Raw genomic sequence first — 23625 nt, forward strand, 5'->3', positions numbered from 1 at the left:
GGGTATATGGTAGCTTAATAGCTTTTAAATGCTAGTGTATGTAGACACTCTGCGTCAATGGCTTAGCAATGCTCAAACCTTCAGCGATGCATTCAATTACTCATGAGAAAATTGCATTACTAGATTACAATCAAACCCAAGTTAATTGGTTTAACCTTCATCCTAGAATTATGACGACACAAGAAGGGGTATAGGTACTGTATAAGCACTGCAGTGAGAGTTTGTTTGCAGTCAGCTGCAAAGCAGCCTGGTAACTGTGTCAACTTGCATAGTGGTTAAAGTGTTTCGCTCTTTATCATTTAAGTGTCTTAAAATAAAATGTATATTTTTTTCAATTCCAGGTCCATATCTAAGACTGGGATAATAAAATGAGAAATGGGACTGTAACAATTTTCAACATGGTCTCATTAGAATATACAACAATAGCGAAATCTAACCATTAAGCAATAAGGCACAAGAGAGCGCTATATTTAAGGAATAAGGGCCAAGGGGGTGTGGGATATGGCCAATATACCATGGCTAAGGGCTGTTCTTAAGCGCGACGGAACACCCAGTGCCTGGACACAACCCTTAGCAGTGGTATATTGCCAGTATATTAGCAGTGCCTTATTGCCATTATAAACTGTTTACCAATGGAATTAGAGCAGTAAAAAGGAGTGTTCTATCATACCCGTGGTATACGGTCTGATATACCATGGCTGTCAGCCAATCAGTATTCAGGGCTCGAACCACCCAGTTTATAAAATGGAATGGTACAGCAGTGACTTGTGTGCCTTATTGCTTTTTTGAAATGGCTACAAAAAAAATCAATAACAATGAATTATATATTTTAATTAAAACCGTTATTTAGAAAATGTTATTCATAAAATATAATTATTCCACCAGAAGATATGGTCTGATCCAAAATGTGGTTGTCACAGTCAGATGCGACCAGTCGTTAATTATTTTGGTATAGTTGCAAAAGTTAAAACCTTTGTGACGCAAATCCCATTTAAGTCATGGTACCAGTATTTACATTTTTTGAATTATCAAATTATGTATACTGTAAGGGACTTTGTTGTACTTCACAATTCATTTTAGATTATTTCGAGATCATTTGGACATGTTGCGCAAAAAAATGCTAATACCGGTATCATGACTTGAACGGCTAAAACGTTTGCATTTGGAAGCAGTTTAAGGAGATAGAACAAAAATCATGGTTTGCTGTCATACCTTGTCCATTGTCCATTGTCCATTGACAGGGTAACGAAACCAATTTGTAATTTTGTAATTTGGGTGAACTATCCATTCTAGACGGATTACCAGGACGTGTACTCAAAGCATGAGCAGACCAACTGGCAAATGTCTTCATTGACATTTTCAACCTCTCCCTGACAGAGTCTGTAATACCTACATGTTTCAAGCAGACCACCATTGTCCCTGTGCCCAAGAAAGCGAAGGTAACCTGCCTAAATGACTACCGCCCCGTAGCACTCACGTCGGTAGTCATGAAATGCTCACATCAACACCATCATCCCAGGAAACCCTAGACCCACTCCAATTCGCATACCGCCCCAACAGATCCACAGATGACGCAATCTCAATCGCACTCCACACGGCCCTTAATCACCTGGACAAAAGGAAAACCTACGTGAGAATGCTGTTCATTGACTACAGCTCAGCGTTCAACACCATAGTGCCCACAAAGCTCATCATTAAGCTAAGGCCACTGGGACTAAACACCTCCCTCTGCAACTGGATCCTGGACTTCCTGACAGGCCATCCCCAGGTGGTAAGGGTAGGTAACAACAAATCTGCCACACTGATCCTCAACACTGGGGCCCCTCAGGGGTGCGTGCATAGTCCCCTTCTTTACTCACTGTTCACCCACATCTGCGCGGCCAAGCACGACTTCGGCTGGGCCGAATTAGGAACGAACATCCAGTTAGCTGGGCCCCCCCAGCGTTCCTCGCTGGGAACGTTGTGCATTGCGGACCAGAGCCTCAATACCCCAAACAACCGAAGCCGGCAGGGAGGATGGTCTCAGATTCAGAGGGAGTGGCAGTGGAACTGTACAGACGGGAGAGAGCGTCCGGCTTCACATTCTTGGACCTAGGGCGGTAGGAGATGGTGAAAATGAACCTAGTAATTAACAGAGCCCAACGAGCTTGCCTTGGGTTGAGGCGCTTGGCAGTGCGGAGGTATTCTAAATTCTTATGGTCCGTCCATACCAAAAATGGATGTTCCGCCTCTTCCAGCCAGTGCCTCCACTCCTCCAGAGCCATCTTAACTGCTAGGAGTTCCCGGTTCCCAATGTCAAAGTTCCTCTCCGCAGGGTTGAAATGATTGGACATGAACGCACAGGGATGAAGCTTTGGTCCTGGACGGATCGCTGGGAAAGGACTGCCCCTACTCCCACGTCGGAAGCGTCAAACTCAACCACATATTGACAAGTCCGGATGGATGAGGATGTGGGCAGTAGTGAATCGCTGCTTTAGATCCCCAATATCCTTGTCCACTGCTGGAGACCATGTGAATGGTAACTTGGGAGAGGTGAGTGCAGAGAGGGGGGCCGCCAGGTAGCCCCGAATGAAACGGTGGTAGAAATTAGCAAACCCCAGAAACCGTTGTAGCTGCACCCTGGATGTGGGAGGGGGCCAATCCACCACCGCTCTCACCTTTTCCCGGATCCATCTGAACATTCCCTTCAACGATGATGTATCCCAGAAAGGAGATTGTGGAGCGATGGAACTCGCACTTCTCAGCTTTTACAAACAACTAATTTTCCAGGAGGTGCTGAAGGACCTGTCGAACATGGAGAATGTGTTCCTGGGCAGAACGAGAGATAACCAGGATGTCATCGAGGTAGACAAAAACAAAATGATTCAACATGTCCCGTTGACCAGTGCCTCGAAGACAGGTGAGTCCAAACGGCATGACCAGGTACTCATAGTGTCCACTGGCAGTGTTGAAAGCCGTCTTCCACTCGTCTCCTTCTGGTATCCCCACAAGATGGTAGGCATTCCGAAGGTCCAGTTTGGGAAAAATGGTAGCCTCCTGGAGAGGTTTGAAAGCTGAGGAGAGGTAGAGGGTACTGATTTTGGATCGTAATGCCATTGAGGCCCTGGTAATCAATGCATGGACGTAGGGTCTTGTCCTTCTTCCCCACAAAGAAGAACACTGCGCCAGCAGGAGAGGCAGAAGGACGAACACTCCCAACAGCCAGAGAGTCCTTGATGTACTCCTCCATGGCCTCGGTCTCAAGACCAGACAGGGAATATAGCCAGCCTCGAGGCAGTGTGGTGCCCAGGAGGAGGTCAATAGCACAATCGTAAGGACTATGTGGAGGAAGGGACATAGCACGAGCCTTTCTGAAAACCTCCAGGAGGTCATGGTACTCTGTGGGAATGGCAGAGAGATCCGAGGCCGTACTCAACCCTGGAAGCAGACGTGTCCGGGGAAGGCTGCGCCGCCTTCAGGCAATGTAAATGGCAGAACGGGCTCCATCCCAGGATTGAACCCGTGGTCCAGTCAATATCGGAGTTGTGCTTCTAGAGTCAAGAAAATCCTAAAACAAAAGGGATGTGGGGAGACTCAATGAGGAGAAGCTGTATTGACTCACTGTGGTTTCCAGATACCCGCATATTAATGGGAACTGTGCTGTGTGTGACTTTCAATGGAACGGCCGTCCTGTGCCCTGGCATCCATGGGAATGGAGAGGAGTTGAGCAGGGATACTTAGTTCCGATACCAGGGTAGCGTCCATGAAACTCTCATCTGTCACAGAGTCAATGAGCACCTGGAGAGACTTAGACTGGTCTCCCCACAGCAAGATCACATAAAAAGGAGTTTGGGTAATGGGAATAGAGGGTTCCCAGTCAGGCTCACCAATGTACTTGTACCTACTAAGGATTCAGGTCTCTTCACTGGGCAGGTGGCTATGTAATGCCCTACAGCACCACAATACAGACAACCACTGGAGCTTAGCCTGTGTGAACGTTCCCTAGACGATAATCTAGCCCTTCCCAGTTGCATAGGTTCCGGTGTATCCAACTCACCCGTCGTCGATGATTCTCGAGGGAGCTCGGGTGGCCTCGGATCCTCTCGGAAAAACAGCTATCGGGGACTTCCAAATTATTTCGTAGTTGAGTGAGTGGATGGATGAGTGTGACCTAGGCCAGACCTCCTCTCAGTCCTGTGTTCCCGTAGATGTCCACTCAATCCTAATGGTGAGGGTGATGAGGGAATCGAGGTCCACCAGTAACTCCCGATGGACATCACTCTGTGATGGACAATATCGAATAGGAACTCCCGGATTCCAGGCACTCTCGGCGGCCAACGTGCGGAATTCTACAGAGGCGGCGGGCTGCCTATTAGCTAACTCTCTGATTTGCTCCATAATAGCCTTGAAACCTTGGTCGTGGCGTTCCGTCTGGGAACGAAGCCCTCCAAAAGGTCCAGCAGTAACTCCTCATGCCTCCCAATGCAGGGAGACAGCGTGGCGGAGCTGGTCATGGCCAGTTCGTACTATAAGGGCACAGGGCGAGACCCAGATGCAGACACGGGAGGCAGATGGTTCAATAGACAAACAGGGAACCCCAGAATAAATACCCAGGGCCTAATGGGGAAAACGGGTGAACCCTGGAGGTGGGTGGAGACAATCACAAAGACAGGTGAAATAGATCAGGGCGTGACAGTTACTGATTGGAGGGTTTATTGCTTTTACTGAATAGAAGGTTATTCACTGCGCCTGACTTCCCTGCAGCCAGTTACACACCTCTTACACTGAGCGGAGGGTTAATTGCTGTTACTGAGTGGAGGGTTAATCAGTGTTACTGGGTGGAGGGTTTATTGCAGTTACTGAGTGGAGGGTTTATTGCTGTTACTGAGTGGAGGGTTAATCATTGTTACTGATTGGAGGGTTTATTGCTTTTACTGAATAGAAGGTTATTCACTGCGCCTGACTTCCCTGCAGCCAGTTACACACCTCTTACACTGAGCGGAGGGTTAATTGCTGTTACTGAGTGGAGGGTTAATCAGTGTTACTGGGTGGAGGGTTTACTGCTGTTACTGAGTGGAGGGTTTATTGCTGTTACTGAGTGGAGGGTTTATTGCTGTTATTGAGTAGAGGGTTTACTGCTGTTACTGAGTGGAGGGTTTATTGCTGTTACTGAGTGGAGGGTTTATTGCTGTTACTGAGTGGAGGGTTTATTGCTGTTACTGAGTGGAGGGTTTATTGCAGTTACTGAGTGGAGGGTTTATTGCTGTTACTGAGTGGAGGGTTTATTGCTGTTACTGAGTGGAGGGTTTATTGCTGTTACTGAGTGGAGGGTTTATTGCTGTTACTGAGTGGAGGGTTTATTGCAGTTACTGAGTGGAGGGTTTATTGCTGTTACTGAGTGGAGGGTTTATTGCTGTTACTGAGTGGAGGGTTTATTGCAGTTACTGAGTGGAGGGTTTATTGCTGTTACTGAGTGGAGGGTTTATTGCAGTTACTGAGTGGAGGGTTTATTGCTGTTACTGAGTGGAGGGTTTATTGCTGTTACTGAGTGGAGGGTTTATTGCTGTTACTGAGTGGAGGGTTAATCATTGTTACTGAGTGGAGGGTTTATTGCTGTTACTGAGTGGAGGGTTTATTGCTGTTATTGAGTGGAGGGTTAATCATTGTTACTGAGTGGAGGGTTTATCATTGTTACTGAGTGGAGGGTTTATTGCTGTTACTGAGTGGAGGGTTTATTGCTGTTACTGAGTGGAGGTTTTATTGCTGTTATTGAGTGGAGGGTTAATCATTGTTACTGAGTGGAGGGTTTATCATTGTTACTGAGTGGAGGGTTTACTGCTGTTACTGAGTGGAGGGTTTATTGCTGTTACTGAGTGGAGGGTTTACTGCTGTTACTGAGTGGAGGGTTAATCATTGTTACTGAGTGGAGGGTTTATCATTGTTACTGAGTGGAGGGTTTATTGCTGTTACTGAGTGGAGGGTTTATCATTGTTACTGAGTGGAGGGTTTATTGCTGTTACTGAGTGGAGGGTTTATTGCTGTTACTGAGTGGAGGGTTTATTGCAGTTACTGAGTGGAGGGTTTATTGCTGTTACTGAGTGGAGGGTTTATTGCTGTTACTGAGTGGAGGGTTTATTGCTGTTATTGAGTGGAGGGTTAATCATTGTTACTGAGTGGAGGGTTTATCATTGTTACTGAGTGGAGGGTTTATTGCTGTTACTGAGTGGAGGGTTTATTGCTGTTACTGAGTGGAGGGTTTATTGCTGTTATTGAGTGGAGGGTTAATCATTGTTACTGAGTGGAGGGTTTATCATTGTTACTGAGTGGAGGGTTTACTGCTGTTACTGAGTGGAGGGTTTATTGCTGTTACTGAGTGGAGGGTTTACTGCTGTTACTGAGTGGAGGGTTAATCATTGTTACTGAGTGGAGGGTTTATCATTGTTACTGAGTGGAGGGTTTATTGCTGTTACTGAGTGGAGGGTTTATCATTGTTACTGAGTGGAGGGTTTATTGCTGTTACTGAGTGGAGGGTTTATTGCTGTTACTGAGTGGAGGGTTTATTGCAGTTACTGAGTGGAGGGTTTATTGCTGTTACTGAGTGGAGGGTTTATTGCTGTTACTGAGTGGAGGGTTTATTGCAGTTACTGAGTGGAGGGTTTATTGCTGTTACTGAGTGGAGGGTTTATTGCTGTTACTGAGTGGAGGGTTTATTGCTGTTACTGAGTGGAGGGTTTATTGCTGTTACTGAGTGGAGGGTTTATTGCAGTTACTGAGTGGAGGGTTTATTGCTGTTACTGAGTGGAGGGTTTATTGCTGTTACTGAGTGGAGGGTTTATTGCAGTTACTGAGTGGAGGGTTTATTGCTGTTACTGAGTGGAGGGTTTATTGCAGTTACTGAGTGGAGGGTTTATTGCTGTTACTGAGTGGAGGGTTTATTGCTGTTACTGAGTGGAGGGTTTATTGCTGTTACTGAGTGGAGGGTTAATCATTGTTACTGAGTGGAGGGTTTATTGCTGTTACTGAGTGGAGGGTTTATTGCTGTTATTGAGTGGAGGGTTAATCATTGTTACTGAGTGGAGGGTTTATCATTGTTACTGAGTGGAGGGTTTACTGCTGTTACTGAGTGGAGGGTTTATTGCTGTTACTGAGTGGAGGGTTTACTGCTGTTACTGAGTGGAGGGTTAATCATTGTTACTGAGTGGAGGGTTTATCATTGTTACTGAGTGGAGGGTTTATTGCTGTTACTGAGTGGAGGGTTTATCATTGTTACTGAGTGGAGGGTTTATTGCTGTTACTGAGTGGAGGGTTTATTGCTGTTACTGAGTGGAGGGTTTATTGCTGTTACTGAGTGGAGGGTTTATTGCTGTTACTGAGTGGAGGGTTAATCATTGTTACTGAGTGGAGGGTTTCTTGCTGTTACTGAGTGGAGGGTTAATCATTGTTACTGAGTGGAGGGTTAATCATTGTTACTGAGTGGAGGGTTAATCATTGTTACTGAGTGGAGGGTTAATCATTGTTACTGAGTGGAGGGTTTCTTGCTGTTACTGAGTGGAGGGTTTCTTGCTGTTACTGAGTGGAGGGTTAATCATTGTTACTGAGTGGAGGGTTAATCATTGTTACTGAGTGGAGGGTTAATAATTGTTACTGAGTGGAGGGTTAATCATTGTTACTGAGTGGAGGGTTAATCATTGTTACTGAGTGGAGGGTTAATCATTGTTACTGAGTGGAGGGTTTATTGCTGTTACTGAGTGGAGGGTTTCTTGCTGTTACTGAGTGGAGGGTTAATCATTGTTACTGAGTGGAGGGTTTATTGCTGTTACTGAGTGGAGGGTTTATTGCTGTTACTGAGTGGAGGGTTTCTTGCTGTTACTGAGTGGAGGGTTAATCATTGTTACTGAGTGTAGGGTTTATTGCTGTTACTGAGTGGAGGGTTTCTTGCTGTTACTGAGTGGAGTGTTTATTGCTGTTACTGAGTGGAGTGTTTATTGCTGTTACTGAGTGGAGGGTTTATTGCTGTTACTAAGTGGAGTGTTTATTGCTGTTACTAAGTGGAGTGTTTATTGCTGTTACTGAGTGGAGGGTTTATTGCTGTTACTGAGTGGAGTGTTTATTGCTGTTACTAAGTGGAGTGTTTATTGCTGTTACTGAGTGGAGTGTTTATTGCTGTTACTAAGTGGAGTGTTTATTGCTGTTACTAAGTGGAGTGTTTATTGCTGTTACTAAGTGGAGGGTTTATTGCTGTTACTAAGTGGAGTGTTTATTGCTGTTACTGAGTGGAGTGTTTATTGCTGTTACTGAGTGGAGTGTTTATTGCTGTTACTAAGTGGAGTGTTTATTGCTGTTACTGAGTGGAGTGTTTATTGCTGTTACTGAGTGGAGGGTTTATTGCTGTTACTGAGTGGAGTGTTTATTGCTGTTACTGAGTGGAGTGTTTATTGCTGTTACTGAGTGGAGTGTTTATTGCTGTTACTAAGTGGAGTGTTTATTGCTGTTACTAAGTGGAGTGTTTATTGCTGTTACTAAGTGGAGGGTTTATTGCTGTTACTGAGTGGAGTGTTTATTGCTGTTACTAAGTGGAGTGTTTATTGCTGTTACTGAGTGGAGTGTTTATTGCTGTTACTGAGTGGAGGGTTAATCATTGTTACTGAGTGGAGGGTTAATCATTGTTACTGAGTGGAGGGTTAATCATTGTTACTGAGTGGAGGGTTTATTGCTGTTACTGAGTGGAGGGTTTATTGCTGTTACTGAGTGGAGTGTTTATTGCTGTTACTGAGTGGAGGGTTAATCATTGTTACTGAGTGGAGGGTTAATCATTGTTACTGAGTGGAGGGTTAATCATTGTTACTGAGTGGAGGGTTTATTGCTGTTACTGAGTGGAGTGTTTATTGCTGTTACTGAGTGGAGGGTTAATCATTGTTACTGAGTGGAGGGTTAATCATTGTTACTGAGTGGAGGGTTAATCATTGTTACTGAGTGGAGGGTTAATCATTGTTACTGAGTGGAGGGTTTATTGCTGTTACTGAGTGGAGTGTTTATTGCTGTTACTAAGTGGAGTGTTTATTGCTGTTACTAAGTGGAGTGTTTATTGCTGTTACTGAGTGGAGTGTTTATTGCTGTTACTGAGTGGAGTGTTTATTGCTGTTACTGAGTGGAGGGTTAATCATTGTTACTGAGTGGAGGGTTAATCATTGTTACTGAGTGGAGGGTTAATCATTGTTACTGAGTGGAGGGTTAATCATTGTTACTGAGTGGAGGGTTTATTGCTGTTACTGAGTGGAGTGTTTATTGCTGTTACTAAGTGGAGTGTTTATTGCTGTTACTGAGTGGAGTGTTTATTGCTGTTACTGAGTGGAGGGTTTATTGCTGTTACTGAGTGGAGGGTTAATCATTGTTACTGAGTGGAGGGTTAATCATTGTTACTGAGTGGAGGGTTTCTTGCTGTTACTGAGTGGAGGGTTTATTGCTGTTACTGAGTGGAGGGTTAATCATTGTTACTGAGTGGAGGGTTTATCATTGTTACTGAGTGGAGGGTTTATTGCTGTTATTGAGTGGAGGGTTAATCATTGTTACTGAGTGGAGGGTTTATCATTGTTACTGAGTGGAGGGTTTATCATTGTTACTGAGTGGAGGGTTTATCATTGTTACTGAGTGGAGGGTTTATCATTGTTACTGAGTGGAGGGTTTATCATTGTTACTGAGTGGAGGGTTTATCATTGTTACTGAGTGGAGGGTTTATCATTGTTACTGAGTGGAGGGTTTATTGCTGTTACTGAGTGGAGGGTTTCTTGCTGTTACTGAGTGGAGGGTTTATCATTGTTACTGAATGGAGGGTTTATTGCTGTTACTGAGTGGAGGGTTTATCATTGTTACTGAGTGGAGGGTTTATCATTGTTACTGAGTGGAGGGTTTATTGCTGTTACTGAGTGGAGGGTTAATCATTGTTACTGAGTGGAGGGTTAATCATTGTTACTGGGTGGAGGGTTTATTGCTGTTACTGAGTGGAGGGTTAATCATTGTTACTGAGTGGAGGGTTTATCATTGTTACTGAGTGGAGGGTTTATCATTGTTACTGAGTGGAGGGTTAATCATTGTTACTGAGTGGAGGGTTAATAATTGTTATTGAGTGGAGGGTTAATCATTGTTACTGAGTGGAGGGTTTATCATTGTTACTGAGTGGAGGGTTTATTGCTGTTACTGAGTGGAGGGTTAATAATTGTTATTGAGTGGAGGGTTTATCATTGTTACTGAGTGGAGGGTTAATAATTGTTATTGAGTGGAGGGTTAATCATTGTTACTGAGTGGAGGGTTTATCATTGTTACTGGGTGGAGGGTTTATTGCTGTTACTGAGTGGAGGGTTAATCATTGTTACTGAGTGGAGGGTTTATCATTGTTACTGAGTGGAGGGTTTATTGCTGTTACTGAGTGGAAGGTTAATCATTGTTACTGAGTGGAGGGTTAATAATTGTTATTGAGTGGAGGGTTAATCATTGTTACTGAGTGGAGGGTTTATCATTGTTACTGAGTGGAGGGTTTATTGCTGTTACTGAGTGGAGGGTTTCTTGCTGTTACTGAGTGGAGGGTTAATCATTGTTACTGAGTGGAGGGTTTATTGCTGTTACTGAGTGGAGGGTTTATCAGTGTTACTGAGTGGAGGGTTTATTGCTGTTACTGAGTGGAGGGTTAATCATTGTTACTGAGTGGAGGGTTAATCAGTGTTACTGAGTGGAGGGTTTATTGCTGTTACTGAGTGGAGGGTTTATCAGTGTTACTGAGTGGAGGGTTTATTGCTGTTACTGAGTGGAGGGTTAATCATTGTTACTGAGTGGAGGGTTAATCATTGTTACTGAGTGGAGGGTTAATCATTGTTACTGAGTGGAGGGTTAATCATTGTTACTGAGTGGAGGGTTAATCATTGTTACTGAGTGGAGGGTTAATCAGTGTTACTGAGTGGAGGGTTTATCAGTGTTACTGAGTGGAGGGTTAATCATTGTTACTGAGTGGAGGGTTAATCATTGTTACTGAGTGGAGGGTTAATCAGTGTTACTGAGTGGAGGGTTTATCATTGTTACTGAGTGGAGGGTTAATCATTGTTACTGAGTGGAGGGTTAATCAGTGTTACTGAGTGGAGGGTTAATCAGTGTTACTGAGTGGAGGGTTTCTAGCTGTTACTGAGTGGAGGGTTAATCAGTGTTACTGAGTGGAGGGTTAATCATTGTTACTGAGTGGAGGGTTTATTGCTGTTACTGAGTGGAGGGTTTACTGCTGTTACTGAGTGGAGGGTTAATCATTGTTACTGGGTGGAGGGTTTATTGCTGTTACTGAGTGGAGGGTTTATTGTTGTTAATGAGTGGAGGGTTTATTGCTGTTACTGATTGGAGGCTGTGCCATTAAATCTCTCCCTGTGTGTGTGTATGGATCTCCCAGGCTGCTCTTCTTCAGACCGAGGGGGCTGACGTCACACTCCCACCCTGGTAGTTGGAAGTGTGACACTGCCTGTGTGCCAGCTCCACCAAGACGGCAAACGCTGCACAGCCACTGGTAAGTCCCCACTCCTACACACTCACACACACCACATATGCTGCCACGGATAAACGTACATGCACACACACAATAAATATATCAACAGACGCAGGCACTCACACATTACACACATGTGCAAGCCTACGCACACATGGGACAATATTTATGTTTGCCTTCTTGTTTTTATTTGTCATCACTTATCAATATGTTCCAGCATCTCTGCCTTATCTGCTGCCAAAATGGTAGAGAGTAGATGTGGTCATCTGGATGGGACTGGTGACTACAGCCTTGTGGAGGAGCCGAGGACAATAGTGCTAGCTCTGGACTATGATCCTGTACAAAACAAAGTAAGGAAATGGTAGAAATAGACTACAGTGAAGTCAGTTTCACAACTTCAAAACTGCAGTGCAAAATCACTTGACTGCTCTTTATTGACTATGGAGCACTATGGGTCAGCTGTATTCAGATCTGCTGCCACCTCTATGTCATAACTGGTTACTGTAGGACTGTTGATGATGAGGAAGTGAAACTGTTTGGTCCATGTCAGGCAATGATGCTTACGAGGCATTATGATAAAAAATAATAAAATGTGTGTGTTTTCCTAGGTGTACTTTGCCAGTACGGTACTGAGGCAGATTGACCGGGCTGATTTGGACTGCGGGTCCTGGGAAGTTCTGCTCACTGAGGGGTTGGACTCACCAAAGGGCCTGGCTGTGGACTGTGTCAACTGCAAGCTCTACTGGGCTGACTGAGGGTGGGTGGTGTATCCCAGGGTTCAGTACAGGGGCCAAGCTCTACTGGACTGACCGAGGGTTGGTAGTGTACCCTAGGGTTCAGTACTGGGGCCAAGCTCTAGTGGACTGACCGAGGGTTGGTAGTGTACCCTAGGGTTCAGTACTGGGGCCAAGCCCTACTGGACTGACCGAGGGTTGGTAGTGTACCCTAGGGTTCAGTACTGGGGCCAATGCTATTATCAGAATTTAAAACACACAATTACCTTGACATTCACATTCACACTGAACTATTTGAAGTTTAAACTATTAATTATATTATGCGTGGTTTGTTTTATTCCATTCATTCTACTCCATTTATATCTACTGTTTTATTAATATTGTTTTTAGCCTAGGCCTAGGACATTACTTTTGTATTCTGTCTTTCAGCCTCTCAACTTTAGATCGCAGCACTTTCGATGGCATCAACATAGAGAACGTTGTTAGCAATGGGATACAGAAACCAAGGGGAATTGCCGTTCATCCTTTAGCCAAGTACAATATTTTTAATATATTTCTTTGTCGGTATTTTTGCTACACGCATTCCTCTGCCTGTTAATTTTGGATGGCTGAGTTATCATTTCTGTTTTGTTTTTTTAGGGCGTTGTTCTGAACCGATATGGGTACCAGGCCTGTGGTGCAGAGTGCGTCTTTGGAAGGAAGTGACCATTCGGTCATTGCTGGCGCTGACTTGTTGTCCCCTAGTGGTCTGACCATTGACTTCACTGAAGACAGGCTGCACTGATGTGATAGCAAGAGTGGTGTAATGGAGACGGCATCCCTGTATGGCTCCAACCGACGAGTCCTGACAGAGAACAATGTAGATGAGGCTTCTGTGGAGCAGACACACACACAAATATGCACACATACAGTACACAGATACACACACATGCATGCACACACACAAGCATGCACACACAAACACTCACACACATTCAAAAAGTTATTGGCTATAATAGCTAAATCTATATATTCTTATTCTAATTCCATCGTCTCTTCTGGTTGGTCCGTTGTGGGTCACGGCCTGGAAGCAGCAGCTGCTCCTGAGCGTTTACAAGCGGACCAGGATGAACCCAGAGCGTTCCAACTGGCATCCATAGTGGTGGTTTACCCACTTGCCAAGCCAGGTGGCAAGAGAGAGAGTGAGAGAGAGAGACTCCATATTGTTAAATACCTATGTTAGCTTTATCACAGTCTTTGACCTGTTGTTGTATTTATGACTTTTTTTTCTAATTTTAATTTCTTCCACAGGAGCAAATGTTTGTCTATCAAAATCAGAGCTGTGCGCAGGTGTGTGAGAGCAGGCATTTGGTATTAAGAGATAAGTTTGCTCTGCTCATGCTTTTTCCTACAGATTCTGAAGATGGTGATTCTGCATACCAGTTCTCTCTGAAAAACCAAACATTGAATGATGAGAGCATGCCGCTCTTCATGCCTGTTCTCTCCTCTGATGAGGAGGAGGCAGAGGGCAACATGGACAAAGAGAGTGAGCCCACACTCTTCCCTGAAAAGATGGTGTCAGATAAAAACCACACCTCTATAACAACAATACTGGGGATTACATACTGGCACAAAATGGCTGCCACTCTGATTTTGTCCAGATACTGTACATATTATAGTCCCAGTGAAACTGGTCTTTTGAAAAAGGGTTGGCAACATCCTTGCACTTACAGACCAGGATGACTAAATGTCTGCTGGATGGAGGCAACCCCACCTGCCACTGCCTGGAAGGCTTCACTGGGGATAGAGAGCTGTGTGTGGGTGATTGCATGCATGTGTGTGTATCTATGAACTCTTTTTGATTTCCAATCGATTCCTATTCAGGATCATTCCTGAACTGGAAAAGGGGAAAAGGTAAGTGTCAGGTTGTATTTGTTGATGTGTAACGTTGTGTGTTGTGTTTCTAGACCTTGATGAGTACATGTTGGGGAAGGCCCTGTGTAGTAGCCAGAGCTCCGTGTGTCAACACAGCCGGTGGATATGCGTTTCATCATTTCATCATTTTCATGTCGTTTTCACTACCCATCTAGATATTGACGAGTGTAAAATGAGAACACACAAATGTGACAAGCGAGCTGAATGCATGAATACTATGGGGTAGGGCTGCAAGTGTCAAACTGGCTACAGTGGGAAGGTGCAGCACTACATTCAGTAAGTATCATAACAAACATTACTACGGCAACAATCTCTAGAAAGACAATTATGTTCAATTTCTGCTTTAAGTTTTTTTTTAAATCACCATAATCCCATTTTTCTCTCCTCCCTTCTTTTGTTGTGTCGCCTTCGTCTCTCTGTCTTTCTTTCTCCCCCCCTCTCTCTGTCTCTCTATCTATCTCTCTCCCTCTCTATCTATCTGTTGCTCTCTCTCTCTCTCTCTCTCTCTCTCTCTCTCTCTCTCTCTCTCTCTGTCTCTCTATCTCTCTCCCTCTCTCTAGTTATCTCTGTCTCTCTCTCTCCCTCTCTCTAGTTATCTCTGTCTCTCTCTCTCTCCCTCTCTCTAGTTCTCTCTGTCTCTCTAGTTATCTGTCTCTCTAGTTCTCTCTGTCTCTCTTGCTCCCTCTCTTTCTCCACTCTCCACCCCTCTGCGTGTTTGCAGAGTATAACAACTACGTCCTTGTTTGTGACCACCAGTAGCCATATTGACAACACCAGCCAGTGGCTGAACACCAACACAGTGGAGAGCTGCCCCTCATCTCATGATACTTACTGTCTCTGTGAGGGAGTCTGCTTTTACTTCGCAGAGATAGAGTCCTACACCTGCAACCAAGTCCCCCTATCTACCTCCTTGTACATGGATCAACACTATTGTTGACGGACTATTCTACAACATTAAGGGGCCAAAAATGCTGTTTTTATTACACTAACTCAGATACAGTGCCTTGGAGTTGGGGTTGAATATTGTTTCTGGATAGGGATTTTCAAGTAAGCCAGTCTAGACAATGGCAGTAGGTGGCACTATTGTTCCATGTGTAAAGCCTTTCCTTGGTAGCTATGGTAACAACGTGAGCTGTAGGGTAAAACAGTAATACTTATGATTCTAAAGTTTAAATCTGCATGGATCTGCAAGATATACAGGACGTCCTCAGTAGAATTCTCTCATAAATCAGCCAACACTGGTTTTGAGCTTCTTGTTTTCAGAAGTTGTGTTATGTTTACACAAGTAGGTGAAACTGTGTGATCTATACTAACAGTGAGTTTTGTGCGTGGTGATCCCAGCTTTGTCTATGGCTACATGTGCGAGCGCTGTCAGTTCAGTTATCAGGAGTGGTGGGAGCTGCAGCAGGCCAAACAGGAGAAGAGGAGGAACATGGCCATCGCCCTGGGCATGCTGGTCCTCATTCCACTACTCTCCATCACTGCCTGCGTCAACTACTGCTACAGGTGCAAGGGGAATGGGGGGGCGGGAGGCTGGAGGAACGGGGTGAGAGGGGAACGAGGGTGAGAGGGGAAGGGGAGGACGGGGGTGAGAGGGGAACGGGGAAATGGGGGATGAAGGTGAAAGGGGAACGGAGGTGAGAGGGGAACGGGGGGACAGGGGGGCGGGGGAACGGGGATGAAGGTGAGAGTGGGGGTTGAAGGGGAAAGAGGAGAGAGAAGAAGAAGAGGGGAAAAGGAGATGGGATGAAGGGGGTTTGTTGGTTTGGTCACACTTTACATAAGGTGGGTCTTATACCAGAGTAACCATCAGTGTAATAAAAACCAATGTACTTACAGGCTATAGTCCTTACCACGTATGCTAGCTTTCTTTATGTATCTTGGTGATGGTGGAGGTGGTCGTGGCGATGGTGGTGATGGTGGTGGTGATGGAGGTGGTGGTGATGATGTGTGTGTGTCTTTGTGTGTGTGTAAACGTATAAACGTGATGCATCAAATCTTTCAGATGGAAGCATCTAAAAAACAGATTAAAGACGTGGACCCTTCGTGGGGTTAACACCACTACAAGTATCCAATCCCTTTGTAGAAACATGCAGAGGTGTCCATCAAACGCACCTTGTCATGGTACGTGTAATATAGGTGAAGGCACAACAGCAGGGAAAAAACAAGAATTAAGCTAATCACATGTAACAAATAGTGGCTTTTGCTGAGGTGCCAGTAGCATACATAAACTCTATATTCCCGTCCATTTGATTCCACACACACACACACACACACACACACACACACACACACACACACACACACACACACACACACACACACACACACACACACACACACACACACACACACACACACACACACACACACACACACACACACACACACACATTCCCCTATCTGAGTTAAGTGGCTGATTCTCTTGACAGATGTTTTGGTGGCTTAGAGAGACACAGCGGTGGCTCTGCGGTTCTTCTGACTCACAAAGCAAGGCCTTTTCGAGGGTGTTTTCGTTTGGCTTCCTGGTGGAAGAGGCACGCTTTCAATGACATGCTTGGTTTAGCTTGTTCTACAGCAATTACACACGAAAATAGGTAATTTCTCTGCCTCAAGATGGACCCACTGAGCTATAACCCAGTTCAATCTCTGCACAGTTTACAATAGGTAATAGTTCTTTCCCCAAATTGCCTTTCGCACTTGGCTGCATGTGCAGACGTACTCTTGCGGTTTAGTTTTTCTAACTGATGCACCCCACACATACAAGTGTTTGGGGACACTCACACACACACAGTCACAGTCACATTCACACCCTCCCTCTCTCTCTCTGCCTGTCTCTTTCTTCACATCTGCTGAAAATGTAGTTTACTTTCAAACATACACACACACACACATACACACACCTCTCTTCTCCAGGTGGAAGCACAGGTCACATAGATCAAACATACACAATTGTAAAAGTAATAAAGCCACTTACTCTATCCACTGTAAAAACATACTTAATTTACTGTAAAATGTCTGTTTGCATGTAATATTATCAAGGGAGGCTGTAGGCCGTGGGGACAGGTTTTACTGTGGAACTGATATGGTCTGTCAAAATGATATCAAAATGATACCACCAGTCAGGATTCCCAGGTCACTATTTACATAGATAGGAGCATCCATATTTACATGACAGTATTTACACAGCTTATATCCGTAGTGACACTGGTGTTGGAGTTGTCATGTGAAATATATTGAAGAGAACTGAACATAACGCCATTCCCTTGACCTTTGACCTGTGATTGAGACTCACTATGTTGCAATGGGTGTCAACATTATGATGTGAAGGGAAGTATCTTATATCATTATATGCTTGTTAACAGCTCATGGTAGCTAACGGCAGCCTATATAAATCATGTTTATAATGCATTATGGACAGATGGATCACATGTTACTCTATTCTTTGTCTACCAGAATGATTTGACACATATGACATAGGACACAATGATATACAGACTCGTGGCTGAAGGACGACATTAAGAACATACAGCTGGCGGGTTATACACTCTATCAGCAGGACAGAACAACAGCCTCTGGTAAGACACGGGGCGGAGACCTATACATATTTGTAAACAATAGCTGGTGCACGAAGGAAGTCTCAGGGTTTTGCTCGCCTGAGGAATCTCATCAAGAGCTGTAGACCACACTATCTACCTAGAGAGTTTTCATCTGTATTTTTCGTAGCTGTCTACATACCACCACAGACCGAGGCTGGCACTAAAACCAAACTCAATGAGCTGTATTCTTCTATAAGCAAACAGGAAAACGCCAATCCAGAGGCGACGTTCCTAGTGGCCAGGGACTTTAATGCAGGCGAACTTAAATCAGTTGTCCCTAATTTCTATCAGCATGTTAAATATGCAACCAGAGGGAAACAAATTCTAGACCACCTTTACTCTACACACAGAGACGTGTACAAAGCTCTTCCTCGCCCTCCAATTGGCAAATCTGACCATAACTCTATCCTCCTGATTACTGCTGACAACAAAAATTAAAGCAGGAAGCACCAGTGACTCGGTCTATAAAAATGTGGTCAGATGAAGCAGATGCTAAACTACAGGACTGTTTTGCTAGCACAGAGTGGAATATGTTCCGGGATTCTTCCAATGGCATTGAGGAGTACACCACATCAGTCACTGGATTTACCAATAAGTGCATCGAGGATGTAGTTCTCACAGTGATTGTACGTACATACCCCAACCAGAAGCCATGGATTACAGGCAACATTAACACTGAGCTAAAGGGTAGAGCTGCTGATTTCAAGGAGCGGGACTCTAACCCGGAAGCTTATAAGAAATCCTGCTCTGCCCTCTGACCAACCATCAAACAGGCAAAGCGTTAATACAGGACTAAGATTGAATTGTACCACACCGGCTCCGACGCTCGTCGGATGTGGCAGAGCTTGCAAACTACTACAGGCTACAAAAGGAAGCACAGCCATGAGCTGCCCAGTGACACAAGCCTACCAGATGAGCAACATAACTTCTATGCTTGCTTCGAGGCAAGTAACACAAACATGCATGAGAGCATCAACTGTTCTGGATGACTCTGTGATCACGCTCTCCACAGCTGATGTGAGGAAGACCTTTAAACAGGTCAACATTCACAAGGACGCTGGGCCTGATGGATTACCGGGACGTGTACTCCGAGGATGCGCTGACCAACTGGCAAGTGTCTTCATTGACATTTTAACCTCTCCCTGTCTGAGTCTGTAATACCAACATGTTTCAAGCAGACCATCATTGTCCCTGTGCCCAAGAACACTAAGGTAACCTGCCTAAATGACTACCGACCCGTAGCACTCACGTCTGTACCTATGAAATGCTTTAAAAGGCTGGTCATGGCTCACCTCAACACCATTATCCCAGAAACCTTAGACCCACTCCAATTTGCATACCGCACCAACAGATCCACAGACGATGCAATCTCTATTGCACTCCACACTGCCCTTCCCCACCTGGACAAAAGGAACATCTATGTGAGAATGCTATTCATTGACTACAGCTCAGCGTTCAACACCATAGTGCCCTCAAAGCTCATCAATAAGCTAAGGACCCTGAGACTAAACACCTCCCTCTGCAACTGGATCCTGGACATCCTGACGGGCCGCCCCCAGGTGGTAAGTGTAAGTGACAACACATCCGCCACGCTGATCCTCAACAAGGGGGCCCCTCAGGGTTGCATGCTCAGTCCCCTCCTGTACTCCCTGTTCACTCATGACTGCACGGACAGGCACGACTCCAACACCATCATTATATTTTCCGATGACACAACAGTGGTAGGCCTGATCAACGACAACGATGATAAAGCCTATAGGGAGGAGGTCAGAGACCTGACCGTGTGATGCCAGGACATCAACCTCTTCCTCAACGTGATCAAGACAAAGGAGATGATTGTGGACTACAGGGAAAGGAGGACCAAGCACGCCCCCATTCTCATCGACGGGGCTGTAGTGGAGCAGGTTGAGAGCTTCAAGTTCCTTGGCGTCCATATCACCAACAAACTAACATGGTTCAAGCACACCAAGACAGTCGTGAAGAGGGCATGACAAAACCTATTCCCCCTCAGGAGATTTGGCGTGAGTCCTCAGATCCTCAGAAGGTTCTTCAGCTGCACAATCGAGAGCATCCTGACTGGTTGCATCACTGCCTGGTATGGCAACTGCTCGGCCTCCGACTGCAAGGGACTACAGAGGGTAGTGTGTACGGCCTTGTACATCACCGGGGCCAAGCTTCCTGCCATGGCTACCCAGACTATTTGCATTGACCCCCCACGCCGCTGCTACTCTCTGTCATTATCTATGCATAGCCACTTTAATACCTCTACCTACATGCACATAATTACCTCAAATACCTCGATACCGATGCCCCCCGCACATTGACAAATTGACTCTGTACCGGTACCCCTTGTATATAGTCCTGCTATTGTTATTTACTGCTGCTCTTTAATTATTTGTTATTCTTATCTCTTAATTTTGGGGGAATTTTCTTAAAACTGCATTGTTGGTTAAGGGCTTGTAAGTAAGCATTTCACTGTAAGGTCTACCTACACCTGTTGTATTCGGCGCATGTGACAAATAACATTTAATTTGATTTATACTTTGTGATTTCAGTTCCAGGAGATTATTTTGGAAGCACACAATGGGTAAGTTTGAACCCAGTCAATGGTGACTTACGTATACTGACCAATCATAAAAAGGCGGTGAAGTTTGACCATGCACTAGTAGTATGTTACTTTACTGTGCCCCCCAACGGTTATCCCTTCTGTTTTAGTTCTATGTTGTTTTGGAACATGGTGGCGATGGAAAGGTCATTCACGTCATGAGCTGTCCAAGAAGAGCTGTTAGTCCCTCTTGCTCCTCCGAAACAGGTACCATCACACATGCTTGTTTTAAGGATTCCCAATCAAACAAAACATGTCATTCATAGGTTATAACTATGTCATTATGATTTTACTATGATATTTCTTCGTAAATACCTTACAATTGCTATATAGTGAAGCAAAGCTCTGGACTGAGATGAGCTTGGCTTTATAAATGTATTTTATTTTTATTATTTAACTTGGCAAGGCAGTTAAGAACAAATTCTTATTTACAATGATGGCCTACTTGTAAAGCCCCCCAGCCAAACCCTCCCGTAACCCAGACGATGCTGGGCCAATTGTGCGCCATCTATGGGACTCCCGATCACAGCCGGTTGTGATACAGCCGGGATTGAACCCGGGTCTGTAGTGCCTTAGACCCGGGCGATGCAGTGCCTTATAGACTGCTGCGCCACTCGGGAGGCTTTGATTGTCCACGTGAAAGCTTTGTGTCAGAGGAGGTGGGGACTCTCCCCAGACTCAAGAGAAGGAACGAGTGCTCCTGTGGATCGGCTACGATGGAGACCAACAAGAAGGGCGCCAACCACCTCAAGTCCATCGACAACCTCATCTTCCTGGACGACCCTCAGCCCGCCCCCACCGTGACACAGCCCCCAAACCCACCAAACGAGAACCAAAGAACACACTCTGGAACCTGGAGATTGCTAGCATGGAATCAAAACTGATTATTTGTTCTCCAGGACAGATACTCTTCTATTGGAGCTGCTTCAATCGCTGAAACAATATTGAAACAGAATGATATTCAGTGTGGATTCCAGGCTAGGAGAACCCTTGGGTTGCTTCAGATTCTGTCTTGCTTTGATGTTTATAGCGCTATACTCTATATTTAGGTAGGCCTATGAGTGGAAACGAATCTTTACCCCTAACATTTGCCTGTCCTTCAGTCCACTGGGGTTTCAACTAGGATATTTGTTTATTGTCACTTTTCCTTGATGCTGGTTGAAAACAACATTGTTTTGTCTGGAAGGTTCCATTGGAGATGCTGGGGGTGTCTGAATAAAAAAAGAAGAAAGAGTATGCATCCCAAATAGCACCCCATTTCCTATGTGGTGCACTACTTTAGACCAGGGCCCATAGGGCTATGTAGGGAGCACTTTGTAGACCGTGCCATTTGGTACGTAACCATAGAGACACACTATCTGTGAGTACTGGTGTAGAACGCTACTAATAGTAGAGAAGGAAAGTGGAGACTTGTTATGCTACTGATTTCTGCTTTTTCACTCTTTCAATATGACTTTGTCTATACCTGGTCAAGTTATTGACAGTGAGTGTGATCTTCAAGAACTTGATAACAACTGGTTTCCTTTTCTATTCTGTTTTGCTGTATTTTTGTTGTTCATCATTTAACTGGACTGACCTGTTAAAGCGTACATATGGGTCAGTGCTTGTGTATTTTTGTGGGTGATCAAATACTTATATCCATAAAAAATTGTCTGATGGAGAGACGGATATGTTTTCAACAGTACCAGAAAATACAATTTCAATCCAAGTGTGATATGGGTTTGTCTCAGTGCAAAAAAAAAAAAAAAAAAGTAATACAAAGTCAGTAGTCAATAATCAATGAAAACAACCATACTACCTGACCTTAGTTCTTTAAAAAGGAAAAGCATGTACCAGCATCTCAAGATCATACCACAAGCACTCCAACTATGGCTAAGAGTAAGATGTTAAAAGATGTTAAAAGAAGAATAGTTCAAAAGCCTTGGGGGGAGATGACCCTTATCAGACTAATGCCTCTAGCAATAAGAAGAGCTAACAACGAGGAGAGAACCAATGGCAGTGACTTCTTTGAACAGTCATTGTGAAACCTCTAAATAACCTTTTCAAGAAAGGCTATTGGGGATTATTTCATGGAATACCTCATGGATTGCATGAGCCTCTCTGGCTACAATTCAAGAATAACAGATCATCTCTCTGTTTGTCTGTCTGCTTGTCTCTCTCTCTTTATCTATCTGTCTGTCTGCCTGCCTGCCTGCCTGCCTGCCTGCCCGTCTGGCAATATCCTTCTCTCTTTTTCCCTGCCTCTCACCTCACCCAGGTAAAGACTGTTGTGCTCCAGCGACGATGCTTTCCCGTCAAGGGACCAAATGATTCTATCTGTAACACTCTGGCAACTTTTGTGCCCGATGCACCCGCCTTTCTCTCAAGCCTCACTGGGGGTGGTTAATGGAGGGCCACCGTCGCTTCTTTGTTTTGAGCTGATAGGGGAAAACAAAATACTTTCCTTCAAAAACTGTTAGAGGCCACATCGATATTGATTTCCTGGCAAGGGAACACATCTATATATTGCCCTCCATTGTAGCCTTTTTAGCCCTCTACTCTAAAATAGTGGTAGATCGGCGGTGAAATAAAGATGAAATTGGACCCGTGTCAATTTATTTTGTATTAGGGGCAATAAAGTCAATGGTAAGTAAAAGGCATTTTCTCTCACAATGTAACCTCTCATTTTCAAGGATGTTTTTATATACTCACCATCTAAACTTTTGTGTTTAAAGAAATTGTATTTGTTTGATGATGAGGTGCTAGTTGTTTGACCATGAGGGATACATATTTAATCTAATGAATACATGACCTGTGTTGAGCTACAATTACTGCTACTGCTACTGCTACAAATGCTCTGCTACTACTGCTACTACTACTACCGCTACTACCGCTACAGGTACTACAGCTACTACTGCTGCTACTGCTACTACTACTTATACTGCTGACAACTAATATGACTACTACTACTGTTACAAATACTGGTACTACTACTACTGCTACTACTACTACTACTACTACTACTCCCTCTACAAGAGGGTAGAGGGAGTCCAATAGAGAGAGAGGGGCAGAGGGATTGATGATGTGAACTGTGCTTACCATTACCAAGGGCTACTACTACTACTGCTACTGTTACTATTACTACTTCTGCTACTACTACTATTACTACTTCTGCTACTGCTACTACTACTACTACTGCTGCTACTGCTACTACTACTACTACTACTGCTGCTACTACTACTACTACTACTACCACTACTAATAGTGCTATGACAACTAATATGACCACCACTACTG

At 44.5% G+C, this 23625-nt stretch overlaps 1 protein-coding gene across 1 annotated transcript; it reads left to right on the plus strand.

Annotated features, from left to right (window-relative positions):
- Positions 1 to 11739: 11739 nt before the first annotated feature.
- egf (epidermal growth factor) lies at positions 11740 to 21233 on the plus strand. The gene is given in 13 exon segments (XM_055927944.1): positions 11740 to 11847; positions 12106 to 12254; positions 12661 to 12765; positions 12871 to 13103; positions 13255 to 13350; positions 13353 to 13397; positions 13522 to 13534; positions 13536 to 13802; positions 13922 to 14031; positions 14178 to 14421; positions 14869 to 15057; positions 15487 to 15708; positions 21026 to 21233. Coding segments are annotated over 13 exon segments (1989 nt in total).
- Positions 21234 to 23625: the final 2392 nt, after the last annotated feature.

Source organism: Salvelinus fontinalis, chromosome 6 (genome assembly GCF_029448725.1).
Source record: "Salvelinus fontinalis isolate EN_2023a chromosome 6, ASM2944872v1, whole genome shotgun sequence".
Lineage (NCBI taxonomy): Eukaryota > Metazoa > Chordata > Actinopteri > Salmoniformes > Salmonidae > Salvelinus > Salvelinus fontinalis.